Below are 14,507 nucleotides of genomic sequence, written 5' to 3'. Positions count from 1 at the left end.
TTTTATTTTCATTTTTAAATTAATTGAATAATGTTATTATTCAAGGCCAAGGTTCAAGGCCATTTTCAAACTGTGGTTAGGCCACGTTGAGATAACTTATTTATACGACTCTATTTATCCCCGATGTCTAAAATGATTTATTACCGGTTAAACCGATTTACTGAGAACTTATTTGTGACAATTGATTCTCTATTTTGTGGGGTACTTTCAAATCTGTTTACCCCACATTCATAAATAATTTTCCACTTTTCTATAATAGAGTATATAAATGGAATTGGGGAACTGAACAGAAAATCCCTAGAAATGATAGGCCAGTAAATTGATCAACTTTTCAAGAAAGAACTGAATTAATGGACCGTTGAACTATCAGTTTATCTTTTCAGTGGTTTAGGGCTACAGGAACTGGTTCTTTGCCATTGGCGGTAAATAATAATGTGCGGTTATAAAAGACAGAAGAAATTGAAAATTAAAATACATTATCTAATTCCTTGCATAATGATTCTTAGCAGTATTCCGGGTAGTTGTATTTTTATTTATATCAAATTGGAAAATTAGTAAAAATTTTTCAGAACTGAATATCATAAACTGGACGCATCATTTCCACCATTCTAATTCTCCTCTCTCTAAATAAAGGATTCTGAAACTGTGGGTCGCGGTCATTTCTGGCAATAAGCTTGCTATAAAGAGGACTAGGTTCATGTTTACATTGGACTTCCAACTTAGATCAGAATCTGAAAACTTAATCTTTGACCAATAAATTATTTATGAGTTTTAATAGAACATATTATGCTATTTTTTTGATATTTTGAGTCGGGGCTATTAAATTATTATTCTAATAAGAGTTCTTGAACAAAAACGTTTTTATAACCTGGGTAGTGCAATATATACTAATCTGGTTCATGTTACTAAAGCAGCTTACTGGATTGCCTTAATCTGCACCAAGTGTCACAAACACTTGCAAGTCTGAACTATCAAGACCTGCGCATTTTAACAGTAACATTCCTCCAACATTGCTGTAATTTAACTAAGCCAGTTTTGTCAATCTGGTTCATGTGACAAAACCATTGCCTTAATCTGAATCATGTGACCAACACACTAAATAAAAAAAAATAAAAAAGCCTTAATCTAACTAAGCCAAATCTGGTTCATGTGCCTTAATCTGGATCATCTGTGACCAAAGCACTAAACCTAATCTGGTCCATGTGTCAAAGCCATTGCCTTAATCTGGATCATCTGTGACCAAAGCACTAAACCTAATCTGGTCCATGTGTCAAAGCCATTGCCTTAATCTGGATCATCTGTGACCAAAGCACTAAACCTAATCTGGTCCATGTGTCAAAGCCATTGCCTTAATCTGGATCATCTGTGACCAAAGCACTAAACCTAATCTGGTTCGTGTGACAAAGCCATTGCCTTAATCTGGATCATCTGTGACCAAAGCACTAAACCTAATCTGGTCCATGTGTCAAAGCCATTGCCTTAATCTGGATCATCTGTGACCAAAGCACTAAACCTAATCTGGTTCATGTGACAAAGCCATTGCCTTAATCTGGATCATGTGACCAAAACACTAAATCATACCTGGTTCATGTGACAAAGCCATTGCCTTAATCTGGATCATCTGTGACCAAAGCACTAAACCTAATCTGGTCCATGTGTCAAAGCCATTGCCTTAATCTGGATTTTCTGTGACCAAAGCACTAAACCTAATCTGGTTCGTGTGACAAAGCCATTGCCTTAATCTGGATCATCTGTGACCAAAGCACTAAACCTAATCTGGTTCATGTGACAAAGCCATTGCCTTAATCTGGATCATGTGACCAAAACACTAAATCATACCTGGTTCATGTGACAAAGCCATTGCCTTAATCTGGATCATCTGTGACCAAAGCACTAAACCTAATCTGGTCCATGTGTCAAAGCCATTGCCTTAATCTGGATTTTCTGTGACCAAAGCACTAAACCTAATCTGGTTCGTGTGACAAAGCCATTGCCTTAATCTGGATCATCTGTGACCAAAGCACTAAACCTAATCTGGTCCATGTGTCAAAGCCATTGCCTTAATCTGGATTTTCTGTGACCAAAGCACTAAACCTAATCTGGTTCGTGTGACAAAGCCATTGCCTTAATCTGGATCATCTGTGACCAAAGCACTAAACCTAATCTGGTCCATGTGTCAAAGCCATTGCCTTAATCTGGATCATCTGTGACCAAAGCACTAAACCTAATCTGGTTCATGTGACAAAGCCATTGCCTTAATCTGGATCATGTGACCAAAACACTAAATCATACCTGGTTCATGTGACAAAGCCATTGCCTTAATTTGGATCATGTGACCAAAGCACTAAACCAAATCTGGTTCATGTGTCAAAACCATTGCCTTAATCGAGATTGTGTGACAAATGCTAAATCAAATTTCGATTGTGTGACAATTGCCTTAATCTGGATCAAATTACCAAAACATTGCCTTAATGTGGATTATGTGTCAAAAAATGTATCCAAATTTGGGTAACACGACAATAACATAGCTCTAATCGGGATCAGTCCTCACAAAGCAGCCTTTGCCCAAATCTGGATCGCGACCCAAATCCTTTCAGAATCTACTCTATTGTTAAATATCAAATTCCTGTGTGCAGGCTAGAATTTTTGCCATTGTTATAAATTGAAAAATATAAAATTATATGATTTTGTTACACCTTTGTTAATGAAGATTACCAAAAAGAAAATAATTATTTGATATCTAGTCTGGATGCCTGACCGTGTGTTTGTGAACGAGGGATAAGTTCCTCAGAACGTAGTAAAGTCATACACCTTATTGAAGCATCAACAAACTACACCGACGTAATATTTTAATAGAATGTATATACTCTGTTCACGTTTTCAAAAATTAATTGTTCATGTTAATTGCGTATTTTGTTTTATAAAGTGGATCTTTTATAAAAAAAGAATTAATTTTTGGTCTAAATTTATTGTTACCCAATCTAAGCAACAAACTATTAACTAATCTAGGTAACGAATTTCTAGCTAATCTAGATGACAAATTGCTCGCTAATCTAAGTTGCATTTTATAGCTCACAACGTTATGTGAAAGGTTATAAGATCATCACAAGAGGTAATATCGCTCGCCGATCTATGTAACTAATTGCTCGCCGATCTAGGTGACAATAATAACTCACCACATTTGTCAACAGATTATTATAACCCATCACAAGGTGAGATTGCTTGCCAGTCTAGGTTTTGTATTCATATCATTGTGTGGTAAGAAATGATGTATTGTAGTTACCATAAAATAAGACTGTTAATATTATGTATTAGAGAAGTGTTTTTAATGTTGCCTTTTGACATATTACAATATTTCATATATGTACATAGTTTTTGATGCTTCAATTTTGGTTCAACAATTTTTTCAGTATATTTCAATCACTTTGAAAAGTTTAGGTTAATGATTACACCCATTTACGCCTTTATGTCACTTCTTTAATCTTTCTCTTTTTAATAAAGAAGCTGTAACAGGAGAGGAGTTTATTGTCAACTGATGAACATTCTTTAAATACCCTCAAAATGAAAATATATTTTAGCTTCTGTCTTTATTTACTTTGTCATTATAAGATTTTCCAAGGACTGGAATAAACAACTCTTATTTGTTGGATAAATTGGTCCATTTTTCAAATTCAGTCTTCAAGGGACCGAAAAAACTAAACTTTTTAAACATTAAAATTTTGTGAGTTTCACTGTATTATTTTTGTCAGAAACCAATTTTTAATAACCGTAAACCGAACCTAAACTTTTCAAATTATAAGTGTTGTTTGCTGAGAGCTTCGTTGTAACCTCTCTTTCTTTTACATGCGTCATTGATGGAAAATAAGGAGAGGTTACAATGGAGCTCTCAACGTAAGTTTAAGTACTGTTTTATCTTAATTGAGGAGCTGAATGCAATAACAATTTATGATTAAAATTGTAGTTTTGAGTAAAACACGTTCAAAGTGTTTTGAAATGCCTAGTTTGAAACTAGGCATTGTTCAAACTCCGTCTGTTAAACCCACACAAGTAATATTCAAACAACAGATAAAGGATGGATTGGAGAAACCAAAAAGGCATTGTGAGCAAAAACAGCTTGTGCGCTTTTAATTTGTTATTGTATCCAGCTTCTTAATTTATCATTGCTTCTAGACATTTGTACGTTTTTTGGGAAAGTCCTTTATTCTCCTAGTTAATTCCTAGGAAGCCTTTCTACTGTGTTCAAGTTGATCAAAGTTACATATTATTATGAATTAAATGTAATTATTATTAGACTAGTGAGCTTGGCTCCGGTGCCATTGCCATACAGCTAGCTGAAACATATTAATTACCAGTTATTAAATAATACTGTTAATCCCTTGTCGTGAGACTGCTAGTCAGAGCAGCATTCCATTAGAAGTACTTCTTAGGTAGGGTAGGGGACCACCGTTGATCTGAAATACGCAAGTTCTCCTACATTATGTACGGCACACTTATGAACTCGTGCAAACATAACTCCGTCTTCATTTCTGGCTAATTTACTACACACTTGAACCAACCAATATCTTTGTAATATTGGGAGATTTTATTGTATTTTACCTAAGCTAACATTATTTTGTTCCTATTTTACTTGAGAAATGCGACTTGTTCCCTTCTGCCACAAAGTAAAGGGATAGACATGTGACACATTTGCCTATCAAGCACCATACATTATGGGAGTTATCTGGCTTTACCCTTTTGGCTCCTGCCATTGAAACTTTAGGAGACATTGCCAAAAAACCAGTGACAACCGTGGAGGTCAAGCATGGACGATCAATAAAACCCTACGTCAATACGATATTGACAAAATCCATCATGTATACAGTCAGTTAGCGATATTTGCGAGCACAGTCAGAATATGATTCCGAAAGTCGGTAGATAAAAGCTGCTGCTTTTAGTGTGGCCTCCAAGGCATCGGATAAGTTGTGAATATGTACAACTTTTTGGATAATGTTGTTCGTTATGCAAAATAACTGGCTTATTAATGATTGCTGGTGAACTAACTAAGCTCTTAGAATTGAAAGAAATTGTATATACGATCCATAGACTTAATTAATTCATGTAAGACGTGATCAATTGATTGTGTTCCACCTTATCAACAGCGCTTATTATCATCATGCTCTGGAAATGGGTATTGTAAAGTTATCGAGTTCACGGCTACTGTCAAAGCACTATGATGTGCCGTGGCCTGAGCACTCGGGGAGCTATGCAGACCGTCTGCTTATCCATAGTACTAACGTTCGTACGAAGGCTGCCTTGCGTATTTCATTTGAATGTGTCCGGGATCAGGGTTCCATGTATATCTCGAGTTGCCTTTATGTTTGTAATTGGGGAATGTTTTAGATTTTGGAAGTGCAATGGATGGAATGGAGTTATAAATAAATATAAATAATTAATTAATTAATAACTATAATACATTTTTAGAATTGTTGCTTTGTTTTTTTTCGTTTGACATTTTTATTAAATAATAATATTTTATCGTTTTGATCGAAGTTGATATAATATATTGTCGATCGTTGTCGATTGTATGAACAATGATTGGATTGTTAGATTTTATACCCACTATATTTAATCGTAATTCGGAAAGAGAGTAAAAAAAATAAAAACTATTTTCTATTCTCAAAAATATTGTTTTTTTTTTTTTCATTGTCTCTTTTATTTGAAAAAAATTATCCTCCGCCCGTTTTTGTGCTGAAGAATAGTGAATATGCACTTCCACTAAGCATTTCCCGTACAGATTCATCTCAAAACCTATCATCTAATAGCCTGTGATCTAGTTCGCGACCTTTTGGTACAGTGTTTCCCAAAAATGTACAAACACCAACAAGACTGAAAAAAATCCTTAATAAACGATTTTTTTTAAACTTACCGATGTTTTTGTATAATTTTTGCGGCAATTTGTACAATCGGCTGCTAAAGTATACAAATCCCCGGCAAGGTTGGAAAAGATTCTAATTTTGGGTCTTTTTGTACCTTGTGTGGTGGTTTTGTATGGTTTAGCGGTTGCATGTACAATCGTACCACATACTTTCACTATTGTTCGGCACAAATATTGTTTCCCCCGTCCCGCTCATACCCAATCGCGCTCATCAGCCACGTTTGTACCCTCCGGCCGCAGCCAGTATGATAAAACTCCGGTAAGCAATATTTGTGCCTTACAATACTTATTGGGATATTTAGCACTGCAAATACAAATAGCTCTCACTTCATTAATTAAGTAATAGTATTTCGGATGGTTATATGTTATAAGCCCTGTACTGTAACTGTAACTACAACTGCACATTTCAATACGTTTTCTGATTTCTTCTTGATATTCTGAGATGTTTTATTGACATTTTGAGGTGTTGGCAGTATTCCTTCGATGCTTAGCGAAGCTCACTTGATTCCTGCCTCCGATGATAGTCTGCGTCATTAAAACAACCTATTTCCGACAGTGATATGTAAAAATATGTCAAAACTTTGAGGTTATATCTCAGAACATTAGGAAACATCATGAAACATTGAAAAATGCTTCCCGACATTGAGAGTACACAAACGAAACATTGCTAAAAAGACAAGGCTGCACTTCAGCATTTATTTTTAGTCAAAACTTATTATTTTAGAATGTTTAAACCTACACTTGGTTTTAAATGTTAGAATAGACTTCTAAACACAAAGACTTGGCTAAATATAAATTTGACTAATCCACGGCTTTAGGATAACATGAGTATTTTGAAACACTAATGTGTTGTACTTGAGTCGGTATTATCTCAATAATTTGTATATATAACTCTCCGAACAACTTTTACTAAATGTAATAAAAACCATCCGTTTTAAATGAATGAAATATGAATTATTTCCGACGTGTGCGTCCGCCGAACTAATATTTCCTTGTGTGTGTCCCCAGGTCATCCTACGTGCCTGCAGTTCACAGATAACATGATTGTGTCGGTGCGTCAATACCGCTGGCAGTGCATCGAGTGCAAATGCTGCTCGGTCTGCGGAACCAGTGACAATGACGTAACTATAATTTTGTTTATTATGTCTTCTTCCTCGTAGTAGTAGTGTCTCACTCTTAGATAATAGAAGAAAATGGAGATATGGCATGGAAGGCGTGCTGACTGTTACCGAGCCATCACTAAACTGCACGGGCCACCAAAGCTGCCATGCAATGAAAGCCATATGTTTAGTGTGTTGTGCCAGCGGTTTCATACTTATAATGGTTCATGTCCCTTGTTTCTATTATCTGTACTCTCATTAGTAGGAGGACCCTGCACGAATTGCATGTGTCGTACTGCTGAGTTTGTTGCCTGAAAAAACCTATCAAACCTGAAGTGGGTTGTCACTGCGGTTCTGGTTATCAGAGACCAATGTGGAACAGGTTCTTTATCCTGTTACTTTTGGATCTGGTTCTTCAAAAATAAAAATAAAGGGGGTTGTTGCTAAATAATATCTGAGAAAAAATTCTCATAATTTGTGCATTTGGTCATATTTTGCCACTTTTATACAATTTTTTCACGTTAATTGTATTCCAAAAGGAACCAGTTCCAAAAAAGTAATAAAACAACAATGATTCAAGTGACGGCAAAGGAACCAATTCCTTGAAACCAGGACAGGAATATCGACCATCTCTAATTGATATGTAAAAGATAAAATTACACATTTTATCTAATAAGACAGCAGTTTGTTGTTTTAAAACATCAAGTTTAAGTCGGTTCGAATCTGTCTCTGTGCATTTAAAAGCATCAAATAATTTTGATGTTGCCATATCATTATTATAAATAATAAAATGGTGAGTCCCGAATTGCTATCCGTCAATTTTTAAAAATTGAATTTTTACTGTTTATTTTTTAAATTATTTTTTTATTTAACGGCAATATAAAGTAAAGTAGCAAAGATACAATATTAAGTAAAATAAATATATAAAGTGATGTAGTTTGTTCTCAGTCCTCCTCACTAGGTATTCCTGTTCCGAGGCGGACTGTAGGTTGTTGTATTTGTGTTGATCATGATTTCCTCATCTCCTAATTTGTTGGTTCCCACAAAATATAAAATAAATTAAGCAAACAGTATTTATGTTTGTTGTCTGTAGGTTGCGTTGGGGTTACTTCTTAAATTTAATGATTTCCTCATCTTCATGTTTAGTTAGCCATAATTTGATGTCTTTTTTAAACTTTTCCATATCCATGGTGTTTTTAATTTCAATAGGAAGGGCATTATATAATTTTATAGCATGGAAATAGTGGTTTTTCTGGTTTAAATGTTTCAACGATGCGCACAAGGCACACTACGCTTCTTCATGTAGAAGCCAACAACATTACGCGCGAGATCACACTATGCCCACTATGAAAAATTGCTACAATTTTTTCATAATTCTTTGTTGACATATAAAACTAATTTTATTAAGTTTCTTAGCACGATATAAATTAATTTAAAACTACTCTTATACCCAAAAAACAAATCATTTCTCTAAATATAACTATCCATTCCCGGGAAACTACTTATGGTAGTAGATTATGTACTATTTTTATAAATATATAAACTCATCTGCTAGGACGGTAAAATTTACAAAATCATGATTTTGCAAATTATTACGTAAACAGAATCAGCTGGCACAAGCAAAAATTTATCATTAGTAATCAAGAAATTAATAAAATTTAAAGTTAATGAAACAAATTCGTGACCATATATGTAATTCTCCACACACTTTCTTCCTTTTTATTATTACTACTATCATTTTATATAATTTATTTTTTATTGGATACAATTACTTTAAATATTTTAAAATACTATTTGATAATGTGAGCCTCACTGGGTGCTTTACCCGTGCTGAGACCCCCATTTTACAATAAGTTAAGATTAATTACTCTTCCCATCCCAGATGAGATGTTACATGGACATACGTAATAGGTGCTTTAACTATGTCAAATTTAATATACCTACTTATCACTAATAAAATGTACTGTCTATGTCTAAATAAATTAATATCTTAAATGTATCCGATTTCCTTTTATTTTAACAGGACCAGCTGCTGTTCTGCGATGACTGTGACCGCGGTTACCACATGTACTGTCTGGCACCCCCGTTGCACGCTCCCCCCGAGGGCTCCTGGTCCTGCAGCCTCTGCATCACCGAGTTCCATCAGCCGCGTTAGGCTAGCCACCTGCTACAGCCCTATTAGCAAACCAACATCACAAACAAACACACCCACACACACACTTACAAACACTCAAACAGACACACATACACCCACACACACTTACAGACACCCACACACACACACAATCAACAACGCAACCATCACGGGCTGATACCAGATGAGATATCATTATGCGTTGTTGCGCTACCCCCTTCTTTAGTCAATGTTTCGGAGAGTGTTACAGTGTCCATCATCAGGGACGATTACAGGTCACATTATGTCTATTGGCCACATTAGGTCAGCTGGCCACATTAGGTCAGCTGGCCTCATTAGGTCAACTAGCCACATTATGTCAACTGACGACATAAGGTCAACTGACCACATTACGTCACCTGGCCACATGAGGTCAACTGACCACATTAGGTCAACTGGCCACATAAGGTCAACCGACCACATAAGGTCAACCGGCCACATGAAGGTAGACCTTTCAAGAAGAGATGCTTTGAGGAAGAAATCTGCCACCTGCAACTATTGAATTACGTATCGTCGCCCTGCCCTGATGATGGTCACTGTAATGCTGGCCGAAACGTTAGCTAAAGAAGGTGGTAGCGCAACATGGCATAACACTGCAAAAGTAAATCAAAAAGATACTAGATGTGTTTAAATGAAAAGTTAACAAGCAATCCATCCAATCAGTTAGTTTCAGAGTGATCCGTAATAATCATAAGACATTTTAGTAGTTGAGTGAACAAATGCTCTGCTAGCTAAGTCCTCCATCATTGCACAAGCAACATTTTCCACTTGTAATGACGGAATTTGGAAATGTTTGTCTTTCATGACATCATTCATTAAATGCAGCAAACTTTTAGTTAATTTGATTTGGAGCATTTTCATAAAATCACCTGATTCTTATAATAATAGATAAACATGAAATAGTGACTTAGGGTGGGCCATTTGTCACCGTCACATTTGTCACCGTCACATTTGTCACTGTCACATTTGTCACCGTCACATTTGTCACCGTCACATTTGTCACCGTCACATTTGACACCGTCACAGTTTCAATCAGCGGCCATTTTGAATTTTTTAGATTTGGCAGTCCCCGTTTTTCGACCCGTTTCGGCTTTTGATAAAATTGTGACTAAAGCATAATTTGACGAATAGCTGAATTAGGGGAATCGGAGATGGTCATTTAATGCGATAGGAATTGAAACATCTCAACCTAAAGTAATAAAAATATATATATCAATTATTATTGAATTACTAAATAATTACCTCATTGTGAATACAGTGAACAATAGTTATGAAGATAAAATTTAGTTTGTTTGTACTATTTTTATCATAACCAAGTCTGACTGATGTGCTGTATTGATCTATAAAGTTTCAGGAGTCAAGGAGTGATTGGATGGATAGTTATAAAAGATAAAAGTTAGCGCATAAGCTCAGTACTGTCTGTCATTATTTATTCATGCTTAGTGAAAAAAAAAATGGTTGATAAAGATGAAAAATTTGCAGTGTATTAAATTTATGTGGGAGGATAACTAATTTTTGGATCAATTTTAGAAAGGGGATTATGAAAGACCAGTGAATTTTTGTCTTTTACTGTTGATTTCTGCAAAAAAATGTTAATTTTAATCAGGTATATTCAGTAGGTAATGTTATGAAATTTAATCACATTAGTTTTTATATTATTGTATTATCGACGTAAGAATGATGGTAGTTTCTTCTTGAGAGGCTAATGAGAATAATGTTGTTTACGTTAGGCTAATGTTGTGGGCCAATTTGGCCTTTGCTGGCTCATATTAGACATGTGGGCTGTGCGAACGTTTCCTGTCAAAGTATAAACATAGCTAAACTGCCTAAACGAGTAACTGGAATCCGATGAAAAAATAATTGGCAAAGCCAGTATATCCAAAAGTCTTATGTCTGGATTCATTTTCAACTATTCTTTAACTCACAATGGCCATAGGTCTAACAATCATATTAGGTCTTCAGGCCATGTTTTGTCTACTTCCCATATTATGCCTAGTATACGCGTTAGGCCTACTATCAAAATTAGGTCTTTAAACCACATTTGGCATTCTAACCACATTTTGTCATTAGCAACATTAGATGGACTGGTCACTCACTATCTATGCTAGCTATGTTAGGTCTACTAACCACACTATGTCATTTGACCATATTAGGATAATTGACCACTCCAGGTCAACTGGCCTCATTAGATCAACAGACCACATTATGTGAACTTTTCTACTTTATGCCAACTGGCCTAATTGGGTCAATTTGGCCTTCTGGCCACATTAGGTTAACTGGCCACATTAGGTCAACTGGCCATATTGTGTCATTTGACCATATTGTGTCATTTGAACATATAAGAATAACTGGCCACACCAGGTCAACTGGCCTCATTAGGTCAACTGGCCATATTGTGTCATTTGACCATATAAGGACAAATGGCCATACCAGGTCAACTGGCCTAATTAGGTCAATTGGCTAAATTATGTCAAATGACCACATTAGGTCTACTGGCCATATTGTGTCATTTGACCATATTAGGATAAATGGCCACACCAGGTCAATTGGCCTCATTAGGTCAACTGGCCATATTGTGTCATTTGACCATATTAGGACAAATGGCCACACCAGGTCAACTGGCCTAATTAGGTCAATTGGCTACATTATGTCAAATGACCACATTAGGTCAACTGGCCATATTGTGTCATTTGACCATTTTAGGATAACTGGCCACACCAGGTCAATTGGCCTCATTAGGTCAACTGACCACATTAGGTCATCTGACCACATTAGGTCAACTAGCCACATTAGGTCAACTGGCCACATGAAGGTAGACCTTTTAAGAAGAGATGCCCTGAGGAAGAAACCTGCCACCAGCAGCTATTGAATTACATCAGTGGTGGTATATTATACTCATTTAGACATAAAATGTCCCATTATTTTGGATACATGTATATTTTGTGTTTAGGTTTAAGAAATAATTACATAATTATGATATATACATTAACTATTATTGTTTTAATGGAACGGAGAGGGTAACTTGTAAATTTAAAGCTCAGTGCTTGCCCAATAGCTTTATGTATGAAGTAACGCACTTTTCCTTTCAAATCTAATACATTTATTACTTATTGATATTTGGAATGTTCAGATGGGCCTATGAGGTTAAGTAATACTGAAAATGCATCAAATCGTAATTTATACCATAAATTTTTATGTTTATATGCAGTCTGTCAACATAACCTAGAAATTAAATATAATGTAAAATTTTGATTCCTAATATTATAAGGCAAAACAGATTTTAGATAAAAAAATTAAAATATTCAAATGTGAAGTTTTGTTTGACTTCCGAATCGAAAGTTGATTTGACAGGAAAAATGACTCAATTTTTCTTTCATTAAAAAAAATAAATGTTAGTTATCTCTTCAACATACTAATTTGACATTTACCTACATTAAAAAGTAAACTTTTGTTTCAATTATATCGCTAAAGCTAGGATTCCACGAAGCTGCTAGACGCATCCGACTTCTACACTCACGAGTCGTAGTCAGTGGCGGCTTCTACTCACAAAAATGGGTAGTATGCTAAAAATATTGCCAATCTATCTAAAGTCCTTTAGCGGTGGAAGATACTAACAATTTGCAATTTTGGAACTTATACCGACCTGCTGGAATGATCGGTATGCGAACTGTAAACTAAAGTGGCGCCATCTCACCGAAGAGTTTAAAAGGCATTGGCGAGCGCTGTTCACGTTTCGGAGAAATTTTAATACTATGATCGACATCATGCTCTTCGCATATAGATATTTGATGATCCCGTGCGATGTTTCTCGATGAGCGATATGGAATTCGCTCGCACCACGTGACTTATAAACACGTGATACAAAGAACGAAAATTTGAGCCGGTTGAATTTAACTTAATACTTTTACAGTATTACTCTTATTTGCTTTGATATTCAATGATACTATTATCGGTTGATAATTATTATTTTATACTGACTGAAATTTTCAGAGTGCGTTAGAGCTAGCCACCACTGGTCATAGCCAAGTCTGTGTATATTGTTAAATGTAAATTGATGCAAATAGGAAACGCGAGCGCTGCTAGCAGCCCACTAGAATCAAGTGTGAAAAAATTACAACATTTTTGAATAAATTTCCTTAGAATGTGATGTAGATTCATCTCTATTTAAGAATTACCACTAATTTCTGAACAGTGCTTTTTAAAACTAACACTAATTTTCCTTTCAATTGTCTTGGTATTGCGGTTTAAAACCATTTAAACAATTTCCAGTGCCCTCCATTTTTCACCAATATTTGGTGATAATTGCGTTAAATTATCTTCACGTAATTTTGACTCTTTTTGTATTTACAAATCAATGTTTTGTACGTGCATTGACAATAAACTATATAGAACTTTGATCTTTTTTGTGATCCAGAGTTCAGACAGGCCGTCGATGATCTCGAAGTTTGGAATAATTTCATTTACTTCGGGTACTAACTATATTTCGGTAATACTAACTATATTCGGGTCAACTATATCTGACTGAAATAAATAATGTTTTATCATCATAGGTCCATATACTGCATATCCAATGTCAAAGTTTCATCTCTACTACTTAAGCTTTCGATATAAACATTAAGGTTTCACTTTGTTTAGTATTGTATTTATAAAGTTAGCGTACGAAGGATGGGAGGGGTAAAGGTTGTGAGAGGAGAGGGAGGATGAACCGTAGATTAATCCGGTCAAATTTTTGGTTTGCTAAATAAATAATAAGATTTCAATAAATTTTCTTGGGAATTATTCAATAGTTTTATTTTGTATTTAACGTGCATACATACAGTTCCCAGACGTAACAGAATATTGAAGAAAAATACTAAACAAGCAACAAATCTAACCTATTCTTTTATCATGTTCTGTTTCGCCACTGTTCTGTTTTATTAGAATGTCAGAACACTGACTTTCGCATAAAATGCTTGCGGTAATTCCAGAGAGAAGCCTGGAGTTGTTCAATGGAACGCTCCTTTCAAAGATGAGGAAAGCAACTCGGAGGCTGTGTGAGGAGAGGCTTGGCTGATGAAGAAGCGCAGGAAAGGGACCTGGTGGCACCTTGCCGTTGCGCTGGGATTCCGACTCGAGTACGACAAGGAGAAGATGATAAGGTATTTGCCAACTTTCCCCTTTCTCATCTCTATCACCTCTCCACTTCCATCGGCCTCACAATATGTTTGTATTAGGACGAAACATACAAGATTACCTTTTTTGTTGTGATTGCCACATACGAGTCCCAACTGTCGCTGTGGAGCCAGTAAAACTATGGCACCCCAGTTGAGGTATGTTGTGA

General features: G+C 35.6%; 1 protein-coding gene across 2 annotated transcripts in view; it reads left to right on the top strand.

Annotated features, from left to right (window-relative positions):
* The window catches only part of d4 (double PHD fingers d4), a 37,331-nt gene extending 23,379 nt beyond the window's left edge, over positions 1-13,952 (top strand). For both annotated transcript variants that reach the window (XM_089648854.1, XM_089648853.1), the window contains exons 8-9: positions 6,923-7,035; positions 9,038-13,952. In XM_089648854.1, the coding sequence (XP_089504980.1) occupies positions 6,923-7,035; positions 9,038-9,169 (245 nt within the window). In that variant the 3' untranslated portion in view covers positions 9,170-13,952. The remainder of the gene's footprint in view (positions 1-6,922; positions 7,036-9,037) is intronic.
* Positions 13,953-14,507: the final 555 nt, after the last annotated feature.

This window comes from Hesperophylax consimilis, chromosome 28 (genome assembly GCF_061612785.1).
Source record: "Hesperophylax consimilis isolate HC1 chromosome 28, BYU_Hcon_1.0, whole genome shotgun sequence".
NCBI classification, from domain to species: domain Eukaryota; kingdom Metazoa; phylum Arthropoda; class Insecta; order Trichoptera; family Limnephilidae; genus Hesperophylax; species Hesperophylax consimilis.
Note: the sequence above shows the minus strand (reverse complement) of the source record. Positions and strands in the feature narration are given on the sequence as shown.